The sequence below is a fragment of the Maniola hyperantus genome, chromosome 2, assembly GCF_902806685.2.
Source record: "Maniola hyperantus chromosome 2, iAphHyp1.2, whole genome shotgun sequence".
Taxonomy (NCBI): domain Eukaryota; kingdom Metazoa; phylum Arthropoda; class Insecta; order Lepidoptera; family Nymphalidae; genus Maniola; species Maniola hyperantus.
The window spans coordinates 1,531,781-1,557,055 of record NC_048537.1 but is presented as its reverse complement, the minus strand read 5'-3'; the positions used below and the strand labels follow the sequence as shown (position 1 = coordinate 1,557,055).

The window sequence follows — 25,275 nt, the reverse complement described above, 5'->3', positions numbered from 1 at the left end:
TATTCATAGAGAAAAATTGGGAAAACATTCAGTATTTTTCATCTCCCTCTTCCTCTATTAAAATTAGATATATTACAATAAAAATAATATGTCTAAAATAGATGTAATTTTATTGTTTAGAACTTGGCCGAGCCACATTTGTTGACAGCTTATTCTAACATTTTCAATGATTGTAAAAGAATGAGTGGTTTATAATCATTAAAAAAACGGGCCGAATTGAGAACCACCTCCTTTTTAGAAGTCGGTTAAAAATGTTAGAATGTGCGAGAGAGAAGGAAACTTAACCAGTGGCCCTACCGCGGTTGTTTGACAGCTACAATGTCACGATCGCAATCATCTCCGATTGGTTAATGCTCGCTCACTATTGGCCACAATGCATTGTTGCAACAAGAATCGCACAAATTCAGCCAATCAGAACAATTGAGATTGTAATAATGATTGATGCAGGTTTTAGACAATCGCCCTACGGAATTACTCGAACTTGAAGTTTTAACACCTGTCTTCATTTTATCGAGAAATGCTTTTAACTGTTTCTTTCTTAATCGTTTTCCTGCATTATTGACGTGTTTTAAAATCCTTTTAGTCGCTCAAGCACACTTATTACTTGTTAGTTGTTACCAACTCGATTTCGTAATCACACAGTATGTAGCTTTATAATAATTGTGGTAGGTACTTAAGGCTATCAACACTTTTACCTACTCGTGAACTTTTTACTTAGGTCTTATCACATAGTATCGGTTGCTTGGACGTTTATTGAAATATGTATATCAATTGATGAGTCAATATCTTGTTTCTATTAAACACGAAGTGTAGTGTAGTGTAGTCACAGAACTATAAATAAGGTAATAGAAATGGTATCTTTGATCCGCGGCCTTAACGAGTTAGCGAATCACCCCGCTGCGGGGTGATTCGCTAACTCAGTGCCACTAACTAAATCATAGCCACCGAGCTCATTTGACATTGGTTGGTTCTACATTGCTGCTTCATTGAGGGATACTTAAACAATTTTTCGTATAAAACATTCAATGGATTAAAAAAAATGAATGAGCTCGGTGGCTATGATTTAGGATATTCAGTGTTAGGCTACTGATTCGCTAACTGTATAGTTAGCAAATCAGTAGGCATAGCTTGCAACATCGTCGGCCAAACTAATTGTCGCTGCTCGAGCATGAGTTTCGGTTATTCGGTAGCAAATATTTTCTTTATAAAAAATAAATTTTTGGTATTTTTGAAAAATTAAAAACCAGCAAAATGCTCTTCTATTTTACTATCTTTTCGTGTTAGTTGCAAATAAAAATTAAGTCTATTTTATAAACAACTAGCTTGTGACTTAGGGGTTGAATTTTTAAAAATTCTTTATTAGCGGATGTCTACGTCATAATAGCTATATGTCAAACAGCCCGATCCGTCCAGTAGTTTGAGCTGATTAATAAATCAGTTATATTTTTATTGTATTACTTCGATAAAAGTTTTCCGAAGTTTCGAGTAAATAAGATGAAGGAAATAGGTAAAATGTGTCAATTCAACCAGGTGTTCATACAAACATTCAAAACAAACTTTCTTTTTTTCACAAGAATGTAATAGAATGGGATAGAGTTTCATAATACGAGAAGATTAACATAAGCAGGCCCTTATGGGATAGGAGAAAGTTACTATTGTTGTAAACTTATACGGTAGTAATAATGGATTGTATGGTAATACGTGCCAATAAATATAATTTGTTTATATATCTTAAGCTAAGATGATTGGTATAAAAATCATTTATTAAATACTAGATGATGCCCGCGTGGATTTAGGTATTTTAAAAATCCCGTGGGAACTCTTTACTTTTCCGGGATAAAAGCCTATGTCCTTCCCCGGGATGTAAGCTAACTCTGTACCAAATTTCATCCAAATCGGTTGAACGGTTAGGCCCTGAAAAGCTAGCAGACAGACAGATAGACAGACAGACACACTTTCGCATTTATAATATTAGTATGGATTTTATTCAGCGCGGTATGATTATTTATACTAGTTAGCATGCATTGAGTTGTAATATTATGGAGCAACAGATCCCATAAATTAGGCGTTAAAAAGTACCAGTATGTTCCGAAATTAATAATTAATCAATCTATAGGTTTTCTTGACAGACACGACGGACAGACGGACAGACAGACAGACACTCAACAAAGTGATCCTATAAGGGTGCCTTTTTCCTTTAAAGGTACGGAGCCCTAAAAACAAGTATGGATTTGGCCTCCACAGCACGTGGCCATGACTAGAGCTGTCATTTATAACGCGATCGTAACCACCGGTAGCGTCAATAGTGGCTTCAATAAACAAACAGTCGGCCTAATAATGTTTATTTTGATCCCCGTATGGGATATTGTTATCGTTTTCAAAATACACAAAACAGACGTAGGGGAGTGCTTGTTTGAAATATTTACGGATCTTTATTAATTAAATCTTGTTTCTGAAGCCAGCGACTTCCGCCGCATAGAATAATTTTGTGTTTTTATAAATAAGTATATGTACCTAAATACCTATAATTCTAGCATTTCACGAAGGCCACCGACTCAGCCTTGTGTTTGAGTCGTATCGGTATACGTAAGGTGCACTAAATGTGTGTGTTAGACAGAGCTTGCTCGTTACTGATTGGTCCGACATGCACGCACACTTACGCAATGACCATGTAAACGACGTTACCACAAGTAAAGTTCAGTAGCCTTCGTGAATTGCAAGAACTATACCTAGGTATATATTATGTGGTACAAACTAAAAACAAAAAATGCCCAGTTTTCATTCTTCATGTTTTCCCAAAATGACTGAGATAGTTTACCGCGGTAAACTAATACTCGACATATTTTTGGGTTAATTTCTGTCCAGATCTGAATCTGTCCGATGAACGCGGGTTCGATTCCTGTCAGTCCGCAATTTTTGGTATGTATTTAAAATTATTTAGAAATTTCCTTGAAGTGTAGGTAAAACACTATAAAAATTGTAAAATATTGTCCAGAGTAAGTTATTTGAATTTTTTTCATGAAGATCAAGTTCAGGACAACAGCGAAAGTTTGGCGTGCGGAGTTTTGCGAGATTAATTCCGCTCCAGCGATTAGGTACCTACGCATAAATCTGAATCGGAATTTCGCTTTGGTGTAGCGACTGTGGTAAAGGTGCAACAGTTGTACTTACGCACCGGCTATATTAACGGGAAACGCCGTTGATAAACGCGTTGATGGCCGTTAACCGAAGCGTAGCCACGAACGACCCAACGCGTTAATTTTACAACGGCATTCACATTGCCGTTTGGCGTTAGAAGATTTTAAACCCAATTCAATTGGCATTAGACGTTAACCGTTCAAGTGTTGCCACTCAGTTTAACATCAATATGTTAAACTGAGTGGCCACACAGTATTAAAGTGAGTGGTATATGTTTATAATCAATATTATAGGCGGAATTATCGCGATATTTATTTGTTGGGCATTGACGTTAACCTTAATTTGGCCCGAGAATAAGAAAAAGTTGCGAAAAACGCGCACATCTACCCAAATAAGGCGCCCTCCTAACGCACGTTTTTTCGCTTGTGGAGTTCTATATTTGTCCTTAGCCTTAGCTGTCTGTTAATTAGCAAATTGACAAACTCTGAATACACTACAGACTTTGTACAAACATATTTCTACACAGTAATTTGCAATAGTTATGTGTAGAATGTGTGTTTCAGCATAATTGATTTTAATATCAATTGTCAAGGTACGTTTTAGCTTGTGAGTTTCGCGATGGATATTTTTAGACGATATCTATTAGCAACTCCCAGATTGTCTCATGTCTTGAAGGATATTTGCACAGTTCGATGACTGAAGCGTCACGCGGCAAGGTCATGTCGTCATGAACTCATGATTATTATTATTTAAGTGCTGTTAGTTCCATTGAATGACCTACTACTATTACGTTTACTACGTATGTATGTACTAAACTAACATCCATCTCTACTTACCTATTTAGACAGACTTATGATGTGATTAACGGCAAATATTAAAAATAATAATAAATCAGTCCATCCATAATCTGTCGATAAGTTACTTAGCAGCGTTGTTGTTTGTCAAAAAATATCATACAATTTTTGTCAAACAACAACGTCACAATAACAATCAACAGATTATTAATTATTAGTTTACTGATAGGCAGTTAATCTATCTAAATTTTTCATAATGTCTTCGTCATTTACCTATGTGTTTGTATTTTTTTTAATGGAGAGATCTTTATTAATATCCCGTTTTAATTTTAATTATATTTTAATTTTCTTAAAAATTGGTTTTATGGAGCTCATTTTAATAAAAGACTTGATATATTTAGATAAAATATTAAACATAATTAAGTTTTGTATAAAAACTCTTTTCGTAAATAGGTTTTATTTATATTAGTTAAAAAATCATGTAATATTACAAAATTGACTTATAATTTTTTAATATTTATGGGATAGCAAGAGACGTATTTGTCGAATTAATCCTATTTAAATGAGATCAAAATTGGATCAGCTGTTCATATTATAATGATGAGAAATTAAAATATACAAGCTTTTAACTTTATATTTTTTCCTACAATATATCATCATAAAATTTTGTTTCGGCAATGAATAATTTGGTGTTAATTCCTTATAAAGAAAGTTAATTACATATGAATTAAAAAATAATTAAGTACTGATACTATGTTTATTGCACTGTCACAGATAAAAAATACTTTTAACCGCGTCCAAATAAATTGTTTAAAATAATAATCGTATGTTTTCGATTGATTTATGCTTTAATCCCTACCCCGTACATGAGAAATATGTATGGATATTGGCTATACGGAAAAATAGCCTTAATTTGCTTACAAATTGGGGTTATTTCCTTTTGAAGCTATTTGTATTTTTGGTAGACGTATAGGAAAATTATATACACAGAAAAATACGTTTAAATCCGTAAAAAATAAAACTTGCTTTCCTGTGAACATAAACTTCGTAGATCATGTTTTCGTAAATACAGCAGAATTAATTTGTACAAGGAAAAGTAACTCTACCTGCTGTCACACTGAAGGTTATATTTCTGTGAAGCTAATTTCCATCTTGGTTGACTACGGTTTTGCATGGCCAATTAGTGTCCAATGAATACTCCAAAGAAATATTGCTGCACTTAAAAAGTCGGATATGCAGGCTGCGGCAAGGTGCGATAAGAATCAATGTAAAAGATAATATCGGAGATATAACTGGCTAAGTAGGTAGGTATCTCTCTCTCCGATCGTTCCTTCATTGCTGAAGATCGTGGTCCTCGCAAACTGCCCTCGAATGGCTTATCTGTTTCCATCGGCTTCTGTCGGTGGCCATTTTTACAATCTGATGAAATCCACACCTGCTGGACTCCTTTAGCTGGGCGGACCACCTAGTTGGTGAGCAGCCTCTCCGTCTTTTGCCCTCAGTGTTGCCCGTCACTATGAGCTTTTCTAAGCTGTCGTCCCCCCGCCGTACGATGTGGCCGAAATATGAGAGTAATCGTTGGTAACATATGGAGGAGAGTCGAGCAGTGATCCCGAGTTGCGAAAGGATAGACACGTTTGTGCGCTTGGCAGTCCACGGAATCCGTAGCATCCGCCTCCAGCACCACATTTCAAACGCATCTATTCTTTGCCTTTCTCTTGCTTTGATAGTTCATGTCTCTACTCCATACATAAAAATTGGGAAGATTAAGGCACGAACGAACGTAGGTAGGTATAACGGGTCAAAAAATGAATAAGGCCATGCGTATTTCAACGGTTTGGTAATAAAAATTTAAGTATAAATAAGTATATTAGCATCAACCAAAATAACCAAAAGCCTGAAATTAGTTTGTATATAACAAAGTAATATTTTGCGTTTGTAGGTACAGTATGAAACAAAATATGAAATACGTAATAGCTAATACTAATATTTGTAACTTTTCCATATTTTTCATACTGGAAAACCCTACTAGCGTCAGTCCTAAAATAAATCGTCACCTTTATACGGATTTAACAACTACAATAATTAACACCTTTGTGACATTTAATTAGCAACTAACAAAAATACCCAAAGGTTGCAATCGAATTAAGAAGAACAAAATTAAAAATATCCGATAACAAGCAATCGTAAAAAGCACGTAAAACTGGTATTATGTTTATAATGTACTGTCGTGTACCTTAAGAACCTTCACTTAAAAAGCTTACTTGTATTTGGATTTTTTAAATAGTGCTTATTAAATTTTTAATTAAACGGAATTAATGCCAGCAGATTTTTAATTCCATTGCATTTACGTGGCTAATCCGTTCCTTGAACTTATTTAGGGTTGACGAAAGTTCTTTCATTTTGAATACATTATGAAGAAGTTCACGATTTTCTTTGAATATGGATTGGTTTTTCTTTGGAGTTACCAATATGTTATTATTTGTTTCCTGCCATTCATGTACAGACAGACACTTTTATATGATCTTACATCGAATCGAATTTCTACTCTAGCGAAGGAAAAATACTTGCTAGTTGTATCTTCGAGTCACATTTTCATTTCATTTACTATAAGTTATCTCCAAAGAAGTATAGATTTGTATTAGGGAAAAGGAAAAACGAGTCAGCTATTAGGAAAACAAGGAATTAAAAAAAACCAATGAACCGAAAAAAGAACTAGGAAAAAACTCATGCAACAAAAAAAAGAACTCAGGTATGGCGACCTAATAATGTTTGTGCTATAAAGCTAGGACCACCATGAAATAACAGCACACGGTAATGGTTGACAAGCTGGAACGCACGGAGCAATTTGTTTTCATCAAAAGAAAAAGAATGAATACAATAGACCTGTATCCAGCAGTAAAAACGTGCATTGGTTGAGATAACCTACGTAAATATCTTTCAATATGAACTGTAGTGATGACAATATATATATATACAAAAACGTGTTAATAAGGAGAAATTTGACAAGAAAAAGAAATTCGCTAATGAGTAAAAATAAAGTATAATTTATGCGAATTATGCGTTTCATTAGTTCAGCTGTTACAATACCATGGTTGTCGATTACTGACTTAGTTTTGAGTAGAGTATTGGCCATTCAGATGTTAATGTAGAAAGTCGAATTCTTGTAGAGAATGCAGTTCTTGGTACTATTAAGCACGAATAATAATATTTATTAGGACGGACGACATCAGACGAGTCGCAGGCAGCCGCTGGATTCAGCCGGCGCAAGATCGTTTCCCTACAAGAGACCTATGTCCAGCAGTGGACGTCTATCGGTTGATGATGATGATGATTGAATATATTTATTCCTCGGTGGAAGTTTTTTTTCAGTTATTGACAAAAAAAGTATCAAAGTAAATATTTCGCATAATATACTTATAATATTCGCACCTATTATCGTTGATCTAAAAACAATGAACTAGATATGAATCGACATTATTTTTCATCGGCATAAAAAATCGGGGAATACCTTGATAAGCGGAGCATCAAAATAACTTCATTATCAATCAGGATTTCAGAAAGAACCTGATAAAATAGAAAATAGAACGAATAAAGATAAATAAATAAACAAAAATTATGAAGGTATAAAAATCATTAACTATAAGTACCTACCTACTTTTGAAATTAGAAAACTGACATCTGCCAGTTTTGTGCCTTTAATTAAAGGTAAAACTTAAAAGCTTATTTGCTAGCATTGAATTCAAGAAAGCAGCTGAGTTAATTAAGCCATTGAAAGTTACGACTTTCTGGACTCAAAACACGCGTGGAAAACCCCTAGTGTGGAGAAACCCTAGTTTCCGGAGAGATCCGATTTCAATTTAAATATATGCAACATCGTTATATTATATTATTTATAATTTATAAAAAGGCGAAATGTAAATCAATGCAAAATCGTTTATAGAAATCGATACAAAACTCTCGCATTAAATATCGCGGAATGATAACACGCTTGGCTAGCTATTGGGAACGAATGCAACTTGATGATTATTGATAACTGTATTTGTATTCCTTTGTCTGTTATCAGTGGGTCTGTAGTGTCAGTTTACTGATTTGAGATGCTCCTTTAGTTTGCAGTAGGTAATCATAATCATCTTCTCTATCCATCGCGGGTTCACTATTGTCTATTGAGCACGCGTCTCCTCTCAGAATGTGAAGGGTTTAAACTTTTGGTTCATAGAGAGCCTCCTCAAGAGCGCCACCACACCCTTCTCACGCCTTCCTCATCCAGCCACTTCCCGTCAGCCTCTTTATATCGTCGGTCCGGGCGTCCCACACTACGCTTGCTTAAACGTGGTCTCCACTTAAGGACTTTTCGGCTCCAACGGCTATCGCCTCTACGACAGGCATGACCTGCCCACTGCCACTTCAGCTTGCTAATAGTTGGGGCTATGTCAGTGACCTTGGTTCTCCTGCGGATCTCCATGAGGAGATCAATTAATGATATTATCCCTCAGGGAAACTCCTAACATAGCCCTCTCCATAGCTCGCTGAGCGACTTTGAATTTGTGAACAAGGCCGTTTGTCAGTGTTCACGTTTCAGCACCATGGGTGAGGACGGGAAGAACACACTGGTTAAAAGACTTTCGTCTTCAGGCACTGAGGAGTTGACGATATTGAGTATTGATATAATAATAACATGGATTTTACGCTAGGAAGCTCTCTACCAATCTAGCTATCTTATCTTATGTTTTATTTATTCAAGCGTTCAATCACATCTGGATAAGATATAATTCATCCGGTTGCTTTTATCCATATCAGCCAATATTTAGGCGACTTTTTAGTGTTCCAACGAAAGGGTGCCAACGAGACCTTATTGCCAAACCTCCATTGTCCATCCATCCGCCCGCCCGTCCGTCCGTCTGTCTATCAGCGGGATGTATCTTGTGAACTGTTTGTAATAGATAGAGAGTTGAAATTTTGACTGATTTTATATTTCTTTTGCCGCTATAACAACAAAAAACAAAATGGCTGCCATGAAGATTAAAAAGTTACTAAGTGTTATTTCTTGTACGATGGTACGGAACCTTGGAGTGTGAGTCCGACTCGCACATGACTGGTTCTTTAAATTCGTGTTTGTTTTGCGTGAAGTTTTTGTTGAAACTGTTTCTTTCAGCTGCGAGCGTGTCTGAAACTCATCATCTGTTATTTAATCACCGCTGACAGATGACAGGCGCTTTTATTAGAAAATATAAACCACACCATGATCATGATGGATGGTTATGTGATACTTTACTATGCTCCCTTTTACTCTAGAAACCCATTTCTTTGTAGACACTTAACAGTTGCCAAAATGTTGTAACGGAAGAACATCAAACAATCTCGCTGCAATCTTTCTAAAAGTCCCCGACTTAAATATAAATTGGCCTACATTCAACGAAATAACATAGGCGGAACTTGCCGAGTGCTGACTACACCATCATATTTTATACCTGCATTTAAGAAGACTCAATGACGCGAAAAAATGTTCATAGTTGAATAAAAATGAAAAAAAAAATTGAACAACTTTATTGTTAACAAAATTTGTATAATTCAATATGATTGGTTAAGATCTACGTTTATACAGAAATCGCTGGCGACGCTAGGGAAAGCTAGGCGGAGTTATACCCTATCCGCGGAATGAAGTTAATATAGCGCTCTCTCTACCTAATCCCATATAAAAACAGAGAGAGCGCTACTTCATTCCGTGGATAAGTTTAGTACAGCGCTGTCTCTGTTACGTACCTATACAAATGATTGAGCCAAACAGCGAGAGCGCTATATACCAACTTTGATAGAATTCGAGCGTCAAAACATTTAACGTGGAAGTAAAATTATGTACTCACACAACACAAATATTTACACAAAATAATACCTGTGACCTGTGACATTTGAAATGAGTTTTTTAACCATTTCAGTTAGTCAAAAAAATCATGAGTAATAACTCATGATTTTTTTTAAAATATTCTCTTTAATGATGAATTCTAGCCCCATAAACTACCACTAAACAAATCTCATCATTTTATGACTATAGTCACAGCTACAGTCCACATTAACTTCAAAACAAGGAACTTTCCATCTTACTCTGGTGTTTTGACGCTCGATTTCTACCAACGTTGGTGAGATTTAGAATCTCATACTAACCACACAGATTGATGAGTATCGTCACGTGAATATCGTACATCTAACTTGGTATCTGAGGTTATCACATGACAGCTTTTGTTGTATGTACCTACCAACTGTTTCTTTATCAGAGATAACTTTACGTTGCTATAATTTCAAAGATATTCATCATCATCATCATTATTTTTGTGCCATCATTGAATAAATATATTCTTTTGTTTCCACTAAAATAAAATCTAAGAACCTTAAAGATAATGTTTCCAAAAAGCCAAAATACAAGAAATACTTAACACTTTTTATTTTAATTTTCATGGCGGCCATTCTGAAATTTCTAACGCGACTTCATCCGCATGGACTACACTTTCAATCCCCTATTTCACCACCTTAGGGGTTGAATTTTCAAAAACCTTTCTTAGCGGAATCCCTACGTCATAATAGCTATCTGAATACCAAATTTCAGCTCGATCCATTCAGTAGTTTGAGCTGTGCGTTAGTAGATTAGTCAGTCACTTTTTCCTCTTATTACATACTAGCCTATGCTCGCGACAAATTTCAAACCTCTATTTCACCGCCTTAGGGGTTGAATTTTCAAAAATCCTTTCTTAGCGGATGCTTACGTAATAATAGCTATAGCTGCATGCCAAATTTCAGCCCGATCCGTCCAGTAGTTTGAGCTGTGCGTTGATAGATCAGTCAATCAGTCAGTCACCTTTTCCTTTTATATATTTAGATACTTACCTAGTCTTTAATATCTAGAACTCGGTTTAGTTTCATAATTTTCGCGTGAAATGAGATCAAATTCGTTGAACCCGAAGAAATCGAATACCATTGAACCAACGAGGTTATTTTAGTTCCAATAACTTTGTAAGTTATTTTCAGTAGAAATACGAGGCTGCCACTGTCAAATGTATCTTTGCCAGACGTTTCCGGCATTTAAAAAAAATAAAGCAGCCAATTAAAAAAGTACTAAGTATATTGACCAAAAAATATATATAGGAAGTAGGAATAGTAATCTTGAACTTTTTGTTTTACTAATTAAAATAGTAGTAATTAGAGGATCTTGGTCTTGGTCCACGTGGATTTAAGTTTTTTAAAATTCCCTCGGGAACTCTTTGCTTTTCCGGGATAAAAAGTTGTCCAAGTATTATATGTCAATTTCTAGGACGCAAGTTTCCTTTGTCAGCAAAATCGGTTAAACTGTTGGGCCGTGAAAAGCTATTAGACAGAAACACAGACACACTTTCGCATTTATAATATTAATAAGTACATTATAATATATAGTTCAGTAATAATGTTTAAAGAAACATTTTAATTTTCTTCATAAAAAAAAGCAAAATTTCTATGCTTTTAAGAGATCTGCAGAGTTTTTTCAAAGAATGAGAAGGATTTAGGCCATAATCTACCACGCTGGGTAAAGAGAACTGTTACGCATGCAAGTTTCATAATCTATGATATTATACTTAGATATTTAAACAGCTCATTATGGCATTGTTTTAAGTGGATAAATCCATTTTATATTGAGATTAATGAACTTAAAAACTTTCATGTAAAGAATTAGAGGACGATCAAAGATAATAAAGGGGTCTGTCTGTTCCCACATGGAATTAAATCTATGGTTTTTTAATACCTAATGTTCTTTTTATTATCTCAATTTTTATGGGACTTTTGTCCAACACGGACACGCCAGCCCCGTCGCGTCGTAGCCTAATTTTTCGAATGCATATTTTCATGTATAAAATCAATACTAATATTATAAACGCGAAAGTGTGTGTGTCTGTCTGTCTGTCTGCTAGCTTTACACGGCCCAACAGTTTAACCGATTTTGATGAAACGTCTGCTAGCTTTTTACGGCCCATCCGTTCAATTGATTTTGACTAAATTTGGTACAGCGATAGCTTGCATCATGGGGAAGGATATAGGCTACTTTTTATCCCGGAAAATCAAAGAGTTCTCACGGGATTTTTAAAAACCCAAATCCACGCAGACGAAGTTGCGGGCATCATCTAGTTCATTATAAATATTTCATGGACGATCAATTTTCCGAATAACCAAGAGCGTGGGAAACTCCGGGCACACGTCCATACATTCATACAATCGTAGACTTTCAAAACACAATCAAACCGCGTCGTTTCAACCACCGAACGACGTTTTTCATTTTATTGGCCATGTGATTATTCCCTGTACATATGCTTATTAGGGCTGCCACTTATTTTGGAATTATAGGATAGTCCTAGAATAGGAATTATGCTATGTTAAAATAAACTTTTGTGTCGATGTCCCTTTCCTCCCTTCGGTATCCAAAGAAAGTATCACAAAAATAAGAAAATGTGGCATAAAAAGATTACGGCTCCTATTTCTATGGTATTTTACAATGAAGTTTAGTTTAACATGTTTACAGTAACATAATGAATACTCAATAAGTAATTATTTTACATCTCATCATCATTTCTTTTTTGTTAATGTTACTTTATTACTGTATGTAAGGTGTAACAGCGGTTCTCTAAGAATTTTTGTTCCTGAATGACTTTTACACATATTTTTATCTCTATATCTCAAAATTCAAAATTCAAATAATTTATTCAAAATAGGTAATAAATTACTCGTTTTGATTGTCAGTTGTTAGATTTGTAAGATATACCTAGTGGTGATAATTATCACGCAAACTTTGATATTTGTGCAGTCCACGCGGACGAAGTCGCGAGCATAAGCTAGTCTTAAATATTTTTCAAAAGTATGGGGTAATTATATAGGAAGGTACCACATATTACATTATTTTTTTTTACACATAGTTAAGTACAAATACATAATATAAATCGCTTGCATCGTGACACGTAGCGCAGTCTTCACATTTCGCAATGCAATTTATCATCCCGATTTTTTCTTGGCAATTGTTCAACCCTAACTGCAGCTCGCAAGGTATTGCAGATTGCAGTAACAAGATCACCATGTAAACATCAAGCTACGTGCAATGGAGCACGTCTTTCAGCACGTAGCAATTCTTTCGCAATTTGTTTGGACTCTGATTGCGAGGGGGAGTTTTGTTGCTCTTGTTTTGCTTACATATGGATTCAAATTGGCAATTTATGTTGGGTACATGGATTGCAAAATTGAAGTGGCAATGGATGGGGAAGAACTACGAAGAACCGATAGATGTTGGGGCCCCGAGATGCTCGATTGGCAACCTTGCACTGTAAAGGTTCGTACGCACCTGAGCGGTGCGGCGCGGCGCTTCAGTCCGACTGCAGAACGCGTCACCTCAGGCCGCTCGACGGTGCCTACCGCACTACAACTTCAGTACGCGGCACCTCGCGTCACTTGCGCGTCACTTTTATACCCGTTCGCGTACGAGCGCGAAGCGCCGTGCCGCGCCGCTGGGTATGTCGCACTAGCGTCACTGCACTGCGCGTCGCTTCGCTGCGCTTTAAAATATTCTCTCCAGCCGTGCCGCGCGGCAACGCGCGGTGAAGCGCTGTGCAGCGCCGCTCTAGTGCGATATGCGCCATACAAAATGATAGAAATGATATTTTGACGCTCTGTGCCGCGACGTGCAGCTCGCTGAAGCGCCGCGCCGCGCCGCTCAGGTGCGTACGAACCTTAAAGCACAGCACTAGCAGACAACCCACTAGGTGAACCAACGACATCGAGTCACAGAGAGCCGCTAGATTCAGGCAAGTAGAAGTTCCTAGAAGAGGTCTATGTCCGATGATGTACGCTGTGGACTTATAACTAAGAGTTCCCTACTTCCGAGTTCCTGTCAAACTTTTTCAAACTTTTAGAATGCTTGGTACCAAAATTACTATAGCAGGTATTGGTTGCACAAAAGCTACCTTCCCCTGCTGGTTAGCCCGCTACCATTTTAGACTACATCATCAATTATCACCAGATGAAATCGCAATCACGGACTGACTTATCATCGAAAAAAAAAGTACAAAAATAAATTATATTTTTAGATCAAATTGTTTTGAAGACTGTTTACATTTAATTGCTTTTTCAGTCTTATCAAAAACATGAAAATCAATGCTTTTAGCAACGATAAGTCCTTTTCATCTAAACATTATGTAGATTTGATGATAAAGAAGAAAATGAAATAACGATAAAATCGTATTAAAAAGTGTAATGATGAAACTTTGAAATGCATTTGATAAAGATCGTGATTTAGATTGTGTATCGATATACAATTAAATTGAATGTGTGCGTTAAATTAGATTGCACGTGTTTCAAAATGTGCAGATAACCTTTTATCAAATCAGCGTTCAATCTGCGAAATAGCTTATCAAATTCTGAGATGAATACAGAATACAAAATGGCTGCCAAACCGCAAAGGTGCATGCAATAGTAATAATTGTAACTGTATTCTTCAGCGAGTTATATTCCATAGAAATAGAATAGCATGTAGGTTTCATGTATTCTTAATAATACACCTTTCCAGGTAGTAATAGCATAGTTCACTTTGGCGATAGTCTTCTTTCATAATCTATAAGATTTTGATTACCAAGTTGTATTTTCTGCAAACATTAATTCGTTACGATAAAATGCTAATCTGCGTGATATCTAGCAAGCAGGGAGTGATTTCGAGTTCGGCGCGGGTTACGTTTTTTCTTTTATCATTTTAGTTGGCTGTTATTTTCCGCTATAAGTGTGTTACTTGACACAAAATAGAGGTAGGTATGTCTTCTCTAGAAATGGAATTTGTATTTTGCAGCAATCAAACCAAATCATACATCATCTATCGAAGGTCATAGTGAGTAAGGTCATATCAGACTTTAGTGTCACAAAAAAGAAAAAATCAAATGGTTCGAAGTCTGCAAGGTATGAACTTTATCTTTTTTATCGCAATTTTGGCTACTTTGGAAGTTGCTTACATATTATTGTGACAATAATGTTATGTAATAACTTACAACAACAAAATGCAAATATGTACTTCTGACATGAATCAAATTGCATATTATGACATGAAATTTGCCAAATAAAATAAAGATTATGATCTTAGTTATTTTATTTTGCAATTGACGATGCGAAGACGTTCTAGAAGCCTCGAAAAAATTGGGCAGCATCCAAAACTTTTGTTATTTTGTGATGATAATCTAGATTTGACTGTGTTATTAAAATTGTTTCGCATTACTTTTTTTTAATCGAGTGAAAGATAATCCATTGATTTTATTATTCGAAACTTCACGGCATACCGAAACAGAGAAGTGTTCAAACCAATTTTTTCTCACGCTTTTTATTCATATTTTCTAATATCCTATCGGGGTTTAGTGTGAATATAATCAGTTATAAAGTGAAATTGGGGAACTGGGGGAAAGTAACTAGGTTATATTATGTACTACAACTTCTAAAAAAGATCATAAAATCATGGTTATAAGGAGATATATTTACACAGCACAGAGCTTTGGCATCGATATATGCAAATGCCATTGGAGTGAAAAACTGAAGAACATAAATGCACAGGATAAAAATAAATAGAGACAATCTCGGTACACAAAAAGATAGTCACTTATTTATCAGTTCCAACACATCACCAAGGTTGAAAATGATAATGTCAAAAATAATTCAGCAAAGAAGAAGTCAGATAAATACGCTGTCCAAAATGGGATCAATGTAACTTTACATATTTATGGAGGACTTTTATTGCAATGTGTTAACTGTAAAGTATTTGTTTTATGATGCCTGCCACGACGTAAGTACCGTGTCTTATTAGCTGCGGCTCACGATGTTGCATGAAATGTAATTATTTTGTTGCTAATACTGAAAGTAATAATAGTTTTTATTGTCAGGCATTAAAACCCCCCTACAGCATACACACATAAACAGTTACATTAAAATGTATAAGTACACATAATACCTACATTAAGTATTTTAATCTTCAGGACTAGCTCAGTTCTTGCATCAAGAATCAGCGCCAAAACACAACTAGTGTTTTTGTCACCATTTATATGGACAATGTAACAGTTAGTGTTAATTAATAATAATAACATCAGACATCTCATAATAAAAAAATTGTAAGTAAAAATACTTTAAAAGTGTGAGATCTGGCGTAAAGCCCAACGAAGAATATTATTTTTGGAACTGCAACGGTTTGTAATTTGCATAATATTATGAGTGTAGAAATAAAAGCCTAAGTAGGTACAAACATGTTGTTATATATTTATCTGAATAACTCTTTTAACCATGACTATTAAGTTTACCGCAATAAATTTGCGACTTTGCATATTTTCTTCAAAGTAATAAATAGCCTTCCTGGAGGTGAGATTGAAATCGTGACAGACAGACAGACGACCTCGGCTTGTTTTGCCTGGCCGACAGATGAAACGCCGCTGATTATAATGATAACAATATTAAATTAATCGTCACTTAAAGTGCCTACCGAATCGTTATTTTAAAGCGGCAGAATCTTTTAAAGTTTAAGTGACAGACACAGTAGATTTTAATTAAAATAATTTCTCAACAGCATGGTAATCATTGTTCAAAAAGTCGCAAAAGTGAAATGGTCATGGGCAAGGCATATGTAGGTCCATAATATATCTACCAGCAAACTTTGGGTGCTTAAATGGTGACTCTGCACCCGAAAACGCAGATATATTACAAACCTCTGACTTTGGATGATCTAAAACGAGACTTCAGGAGCCGCTGGACCCAAGCGGTTCAAGTAATTCCGTGGAGATTGTTTCATGAACCCTCTACATCCAAAAGTCTATGATAATGGGCCGAAACTACAACAATAGGTGTACCCATTTTATCCTGCTAATGGATGAAAGATAGCGGACATGATTTAGGCCTCGAAAACAAGGTCGTATAACCCTTTCTATTCTACTTTTTGTGATATAACGTCAGCTTTCGATCTCACAGTAACAATACAATTGAAGAAAAATACGATACTGGATTGGCCGACACCCTTCCAAAACTACCAAAAATACATACAATCTTCTTACTGATTTCAAGAGTGCCATATTATGTTCAGTCAATAGTAGTCAAGACATTCAGCAAACTCTGCCGTAGTGATGAGAGCTGTGGTCTTATAGGTGGGAGATCCAAGTATTTATCATTTCTAAATTAGCTCAAGTCTGTTCTGGTGGGAGGGTTCAGCTTTAGCTAGCTACCCCAGAAACGCACTGCCGCCAAGCGTACCAGTACGTACATGGCTCGTAAAAACTGATAATGGGTTTAGGTAATACTATCAGCTTCCATCTTAAGCTGCATTGTCACACTAGGTGAGTTAGCAAATAGCTATAATAGATCTATAATAGATAGCATAACAAATCATCAAGAGCTAACAGCTAGTCATAGAAGTTAAAAATATCTTGGGAAGGTTGAGGGGCATGGATTTGAAAAGACCTTTAAACACCTTCCAGATTACCCCGTTACCATGTTAGACTACATAGTACCAGCAAATATTGCACCAGCTAAGATGTCATTTAAAATATCAGTTGGAAAGATCAAGGGCGTGGGTTTAAAAAACTTCCAACCCGTTTCCGTCTTGGACTGGATTGCTCCAGGTAAGATCGCAGTCAAGGGCTAACTTATCAGCGAATAAAAACAGTAGGAATAATCGCGGTTAAATCGACAAGTTTGATGCTACAGGTCTAGGTCGTGACTCGTGAAGCCAACAAGCTTTACATAATAGAAAAACAAGCGTAGTTATCGTAGAATCGCGGAATAGCACTACGTCACATGAGCACAAACGAGACGTCATAATTCACGGGTCAGCTGAATAAATAAGTGACGCCGACCGAGCCACATGCGGGAAACATGCCTGTTAGAAGTTGGAACTGCATATTAATGCTAACACACGCGACTTTACGACTAGATGACATTTCATTCACACAATTACAGGGTCACTCATACTGTATTAAAAATAGGAGATATTTGTTTACAAACTAATATAAGTACAAAAAATTGTTAGAATCGTAAAAAGATAAAACTATGGTTCAATTTCTTTAGGTATAGCAAAATTTTGTAAACAGAAAAATGCTTGGAATCCTGAATTTGTCGCAAAAAAAAATAAGTCTTAAGCTTTAAAAATATTTTAAGGTAGGTATAAATCATAAGTACTATTAGTTTTCAGAAGTATAAATAATGATTCTTAATTTGATAGCTCCACATTTTTTAGTTCAAATGTAATAATAGCTTCTAATGTAGTAGGTATTATTGGATTTAAGCTATATAGCCAACATTTATTTCACATGTTAAAACAGAACCAATTTTAATCTTTAGCTCCGTCAGAATCAAAACCTATCGTCACCCTACAGCAAAACACCTGAACACACGTGTAAAAAGTTTTAAACACCTTAAAAAATATCACGATTTTTACTTATTTACACTAAAATACTTACGCGTAGGCTTTCGTCTCCTGTAGACGCATCAGGCTCTGCTTGAAAATGTCGAAGGCTACCTTGGAGTACTGAGTTGACAGCGCCAGAAGGTCAGGCTGGTATTCCACAGATTTCTGCTTCTCAGCATCACTGGGGTCTGTGACGATGTTGTGTTTCTTCTTCAATCTCTCCAGAACCTTGTTAGGTTTCGCAGGGGCGGGCGCCGGCGCCACAACCTCCTTCGTACAAACGTTACACATTCTCACGGAATTAATTTAGTTTTAAAATAAAAAAAATTAACGCGGTGCGCGTTCGTCCACCGCTCGGTTACGTTTGAGACTGTTCAAACCGCGATCGTAGTATATAAGTCGGGTAAATCGCTAAATCGTATCTCCAATCCCCACCACCGCGATAAGCCGGCGCCTTGTCGATGATAAATTGATAAGCAAGCACTGCAATGCAAGGATGAAGGATCTGCAAGGGTTGACGGATGATAAAGGGTTGCTGACAGATCTATCTCGTATTGTTTGCGCAAATGTATGGGCTCTTACAAAGGGCTAGCTACTGAGAACTGAAGATCTCTGAAACCTCTAATTCTGTAGCCTTTAAAATAGATATAACTGTCAGTTTTTTTCAACAGCATCCTAATATGATGAGTCTAATTGAACCAACATGTTTTATTCTTTCATGAACCAATTTGATCTTGGTGAAAATGAGCATTGATTGATTGAATGATTCATTATAGATGTACGCTTGACCACAATCACACCTGATGGGAAGTGATGATGTGGCCTAAGATGGGACGCGTTTACCTAGAAGATGCCTATTCACTCTTGTTTTAAAGATACCCGGGTTGTAATTGGTAGGAAACACATATCGCGGAAGAGTATTCCAAGCCTACCTTACTCCGTGCAAGTTTTTGGGGTCGTTACACTATGCTGGCAATTCACGACAAGCCATTGCTTCTGCTCGCGACTTCATCCGTGTGGACTACACAAACTAGGTTTGACTACTGACTGACTGACTGACTGACTGATCTATTAACGTACATCTCAAACTACTGGACGGATCGGGTTGAAATTTGGCATGCAGCTATTATGATGTAGGCATCCGCTAAGAGAGGATTTTTGAAAATTCAACCCTTAAGGGGTTCCTCCTCTATTGCTGAGGGAAGTCGTCAAAAATCATTATGAAATCTACCTGAGCGACATCCTAATCTCTTCATATAATCTGAAGTATCCCCTGAATCAGCATCAGGGAAATTCTGTTGACGTCAGTTTGGTTTTAACCGCAGGCGAATAAACTTTAAGAGCAAACTCTTGAAAGTTTATTTGCCTTTCTTTATTAGGTTATGCCTCTTACCGCATTCCTGTATTGCCTCCAATAAATAAACCGGCCAAGTGCGAGTCAGGCTCGCGCACCGAGGGTTCCGTACTACAGTCGTATTTTTTGAAATTTTGCACGATAAATCAAAAACTATTAAGTACCTATGCCTAAAAATAAATAAAAATCTGTTTTAGAATGCACAAGTAAAGTCCTTTCATATGATACCCGACTTGATAGTTAGTTATCTTAGGTACTTACTTTGAAAATTGAAAATACTAATTATTTAGTAGTTCATGACCACAATTTAATTTGTTTTGTGTGTGTAACCAGAAATTCACGGTTTTCAGATTTTTCCCCGAATGTCTGCTATAAGACCTACCTACCTGCCAAATTTCAAGATTCTAGGTCAACGGGAAGTAGGGTTTCTTGACAGACCGACAGGCAGATAGACAACAAAGTGATAAGGATTCCGTTTTTCCTTTTGAGATACGGAACCCTTAAAACCGCAATAAGAAAGTGCACGATAATTATCATCATGATCAGCCCCATTGCCAGCCAACTACTGAGCACGGGTCTGCTCTCAGAATGAGAAGAGTTTAGGCCATAGTCTGCCACGCTGGCCTAATGCGGATTGGCAGACTTCACACATCTTTGAGAACATGGGGAACTCTCATGCAAGCAGGTTTCCTCACAATGTTTCCTCCTGTATCCAACAAAGTGATATTTAATTGCTTAAAACGCACATAACTTTGAAAAGTTAGGGGTGCGTGCCCGGGATCGATGCCCTGACCTCCCGAAAAGAAGGCACGATATGAATGGGTTAAATAATTGTCTGAAAACTAGAAACCAAACCATACCTTTCGAGCCCGCTTCCATCTTAGACTGCTATCATCACTCACCACCATGTGATGATGTGAGATTGCAGTCAATGTATTGCAGTAATGATTACTTAATGCACGATTTACTTTTATTTAATATACATGGGAACCCCATTACATTAACTTAAAATTTTGAATAATAACCTCATTTTAACTCAACGTTGTTCTTATCCGACTATTTGACATTTTATTCTTATTTGACATATTACACTACCAGACACATTTTTACCTTATTTTTTAAATATGTACGAGTAATATTATCAGAACTCGATGCTAGGTATAACATAACATATTGCATGCTAATAGGCAGAAATCAGAATTTGGCTGTACCTTTTTGTTTTTGTAATATCTCAACTGTTTACCCATATTCGCAATAAAGAAATTTGTATTTGTATTTGTATTTGTATTCAAGTACCAACTTGTACCAATCAAAATAATTAAAAAAAATGTGGACGTGACTTCGGAAGCAATCCAACAGAGTAGTCATTTTGAAATGATCTAGTAATTCCGCTAAGACACAAGATTCAGGGTAATCTTCCGACTACTTGACCGCAAGGAAATCTCCCGATGTTTACAATAATACAATAATGTTTCCTTGTTATGAGAAGCAAGTCATTCTCAAGACAAGGTAATACTAGGTGAGCCCAAGACGCTAAATAGGGATTTACTCGAGCGTCGTGGGGTCCTATTGGATTGTGGAGATTAGGTGCTATTGTCTTTTTTTTAATTTGCAAGGCGGCCATTTTGAAATTTTTATTATTTGATGTTATAGGTGTATTGTATACTGTAAAGCGGCAATCCTAAGAATATATAGGTGAACTAGCTAATGCTCGCAACTTCGTCCGCGTGGATTACTCAAATTTCAAACCCCTATTTCACCTCCTTAGGGGTTGAATTATCAAAAACCCTTTCTTAGCGGATGCCTACGTCATAATAGCTATTTGCATGCCTTCAGCCCGATCCGTAAAGTAGTTTGAGTTGTGCGTTGATAGATCAGTCAGTCAGTCCTTTTCCTTTTATATTATACCAGCTTATGCTCGCGACTTCGTCCGCGTGGACTATACAAATTTCGAACCCCTATTTCTCCCCCTTAGGGGTTGAATTTTCAAAAATCCTTTCTTAGCGGATGCCTACGTCATAATAGCTATTTGCATGCCTTCAGCCCGATCCGTAAAGTAGTTTGAGTTGTGCGTTGATAGATCAGTCAGTCGTCAGTCAGTCACCTTTTCCTTTTATATATTCAGATTTAGATTCCAACTCTCTACCTACCACAGTTCATGAGATACTGTCCGCTGAGAGACAGACGGACGGACGGAAAGCGGAGACTTAGTATTAGTAATATGGTCCCGTTGGCTATGGAACCCTAAAAACCCTGAGATCTTTTTAGTCAGAGGAATAATTTGGTAGTTGTGTATAGGATCACGTTCACAGTCCGATTAAGTCCTGGCTACTCTAAACATTCTGCGAATCACAGAGATTAGTGCGGGAGCGGTGATCCCCTGTTTTTGCTTGTATACCTAGGTATTTAGGATTCTGGCGAATCGGTGACAAATCGATTAACGGTTTATTTATATTACAACCGAATCGATGCGCTTATTTGTCGAATAGTTCTAGGAAAATGTTTATAGATCAACATGATAACTAGTCAGTACGTAACCCATCCTACGTATTTTAAAGTGAATTAATTTATTTACTTAATTAAGTGTTATAGGTATTTTGTTTTTTACACAACTGCCCAAAAAAAGGAGAGTAATGTTTTCAGGGGTCATGTACCTATTCGTAATATGTACATGATCAGATGTTAGTATAATGACAAACAAAGTCAACGGTTCAAACCCCGCCCGTTGCACTATTGTCGTAGGTACCTACTCCTAGCACAAGCCTGACGCTTAGTTGGAGAGGAAAGGGGAATATTAGTCATTTAACATGGCTAATATTCTTTAAAAAAAAAAGAGTTTAAAACATTAGGTATAATATTTTTAAATCTTTGAATTCCCGTCACCGCTAGTGCTCAACTTAGATTTAGTACCTATAATATACTCTCTTTCTCAGTGCTAAAATCACTATCCATATTATAAATGAGGAAGTGTGTTTGATTGTTGGTTTGTTGATTTGTTGGTTTGTCTATCAATCACGTCGCAACGGAGCAATAGATTATCGTGATTTTTTGCATGGGTATAACTTAAGACCTGAAGAATGATAGGCTACTTTTTATCCTGGAAAATCAAAGAGTTCCAACGGGTTTTTAAAAACCTAAATCCACGCGAAGTAGCGGGTATCAGCTAGTATTATAATATTTTTAAATCTTTAATTTCTCGTTACCCCTAGTAGTATAATATAGGTACTGTCGCGCTCAGTATTCAGCATCAAAGCGAGAGCTCACTCACTCTAGTTCACTCTGGTCCCGCGTTCGATGTGTCCCAGACCTTAATCCTTTTCGCTCTCATAACGATGCGATGCAGGATAACGACCTCTGACATTGAGTTTGTTTGACGTGATTTCGGCAGATTGAATGTAATAATGGAAACGGACAGGTAAAATGATGAAGTTATTATATTTGACTGTATTTTTCCGACTTTCAAAAATGAGAAGGTTCCCAATGCGGCGCGTTTTTACGCATTATTCCTACTTTACCTAAACTGTATACAGCAATATATTTACATCGAACAACATCAGCATCGATATAGAAGAACATCAGTCTTTATAGGAGTCAATCTAGTAACAGCGATGGGCACGTATCCGCCCTGCGTTCGATGTGTCCAGTACCCGTAGTCTAAGATTTTATGTCTCACCAAATGTTGCTAGAATTCGAGAATCGAAACACTTCTACGTTATAGTAAACTGGATCTAAATTGCCTTGTTTTAAAGCTCAAGTTTGTCTACACATCTACAGCTAGCGCTTCAAGCGGAAACGTTGCGAAATTAAAATCAGTGGCATTGAACTTTTGACTTAAATTAAAAGCTCTTTAGGTCCATTTTACTTTGATGTTATTTTGTTTCGATTCTCGAATTCTAGCAACGTTTGGTGAGACGTAAAATTTTATATTACGGGCAAACTCCAGACATTTATCGTTTATGGTCTCGTAACGATGCAGGATAACGACCTCTGACATTGAGTTTGAATGGATGTGTGTAGTTTGACATGATTTTGGCAAATTGGACGGTAATTATGTGGGGAACCTGTTATTACCAATTACCCGGCAACAAAACGGACAGGTAGAATTTTGGAGTTATGTACCTATATATGAATGCGTTTTTTGATAAAAATATGTTCGTTGGATCCTGTTTAACTTTTTTGATTACGCTTAGTGTTTTTTTTACTTCAATAAAAAGAGGTTATTATGCCTGACAGGAGGGCATGCCCCCGAGACCTGCTCAAGCGGTCCTGAGGCCAGGGTCTGAAGCCCCACTCATTGAACCCCTAACCTACCCCTAAATATCTTCTTGGAGCGTTTTCTCCGCTTTCATCGGTCTTCTCTCCGCTGGGCCTTTCATCCAGCGGGTTAAGATCATAACCCGTGAAGACTACTCCCCACATTAATTAATTAATTGGTGATTTTAAGTTTACGGATATACACTAGTGACTATACCTATCTAGTTCAAAGTCAAAGTCAAAGTCAAATGATTTATTCAAAATAGGTAATAAATTACTCTTATTGATGGTCTGGTATGGTGTTGGATTTGTAAGATATAGTGGTGATAATTATTACGCAAACTTAAAACTAAAGCTACGAGGGTTCCAAACGCGCCCAGGTCTGAGAAGAGCCCACAACAAACACAGCCGGGTATTCTTTTTATTATCACCACTTTACAAAATTATTGAAACTTATTAGAACTATCCCAAAGTCGTTAAGCAACTCATTCCCAAGCTTGCTTATCATTTAAATAATCCTTTACATTGTAATAGGATTTTTCAATCAGTTTACGTTTTATGAAAACTTTGAACTTGTTGAGAGACATCTCCAATATGTCTTCTGGAAGCTTATTATAGAAACGTATGGAATTACGAGCAAATGAATTGCTAACTTTACTGAGCCTAGAGGCGGGAATTACAAGTTTATTTTTATTTCTAGTATTTATATTATGACAGTCACTTTTTTTCTTAATTTATTTATGTTTTTATGTACGTACAGTAAATTTTCAAAAATATATTGATTATGCACTGTCATAATTTTAGCTTCCCTAAATTTAGTTTTCAGCGACTCTCGTTCTAGCTAGCAGTCCGCTGCGTTCGAAGAGTCATTTAGATCATAATCTAATGGTAAATTAGTGCTTCTAGCTTACAATGCTTACAATATAGAGGTATGATAGCTTTATAGAAATAGTAGCCGCGTCATTGTGACCGGAAATCAGGCATAATTTACATGTTGTAAAAGCCATTGAGTTAAATAATGGAGAGAGGAAAACTGTAAATCTTAGAATAACAACTCGCTGTAAATACACCACTTTACTGCTAGAAGTTTGTAAACAGTTTTGTTTACAAACGCTTTTTTATCGATTACAAGCCCTTGACTGCGATCTCACTATGATAAATAAAAACCGGCCAAGTGCGAGTCAGGCTCGCGCAATGAGGTTCCGTACTACAGTCTTATTTTTTCGACATTTTGCACGATAATTCAAAAAATATGATGCATAAAAATAAATAAAAATCTGTTTTAGAATGTACAGGCGAAGAACTTTCATATG

General features: G+C 36.4%; 1 protein-coding gene across 1 annotated transcript in view; it reads right to left on the bottom strand.

Moving 5' to 3' along the window:
* LOC117993805 (transmembrane protein 205) overlaps positions 1-18,736 on the bottom strand; it is a 39,240-nt gene extending 20,504 nt beyond the window's left edge. The window contains exon 1 of the mRNA XM_034981672.2: positions 18,407-18,736. Coding sequence (XP_034837563.1) covers positions 18,407-18,645 — 239 coding nt within the window. The 5' untranslated portion in view covers positions 18,646-18,736. The remainder of the gene's footprint in view (positions 1-18,406) is intronic.
* Positions 18,737-25,275: the final 6,539 nt, after the last annotated feature.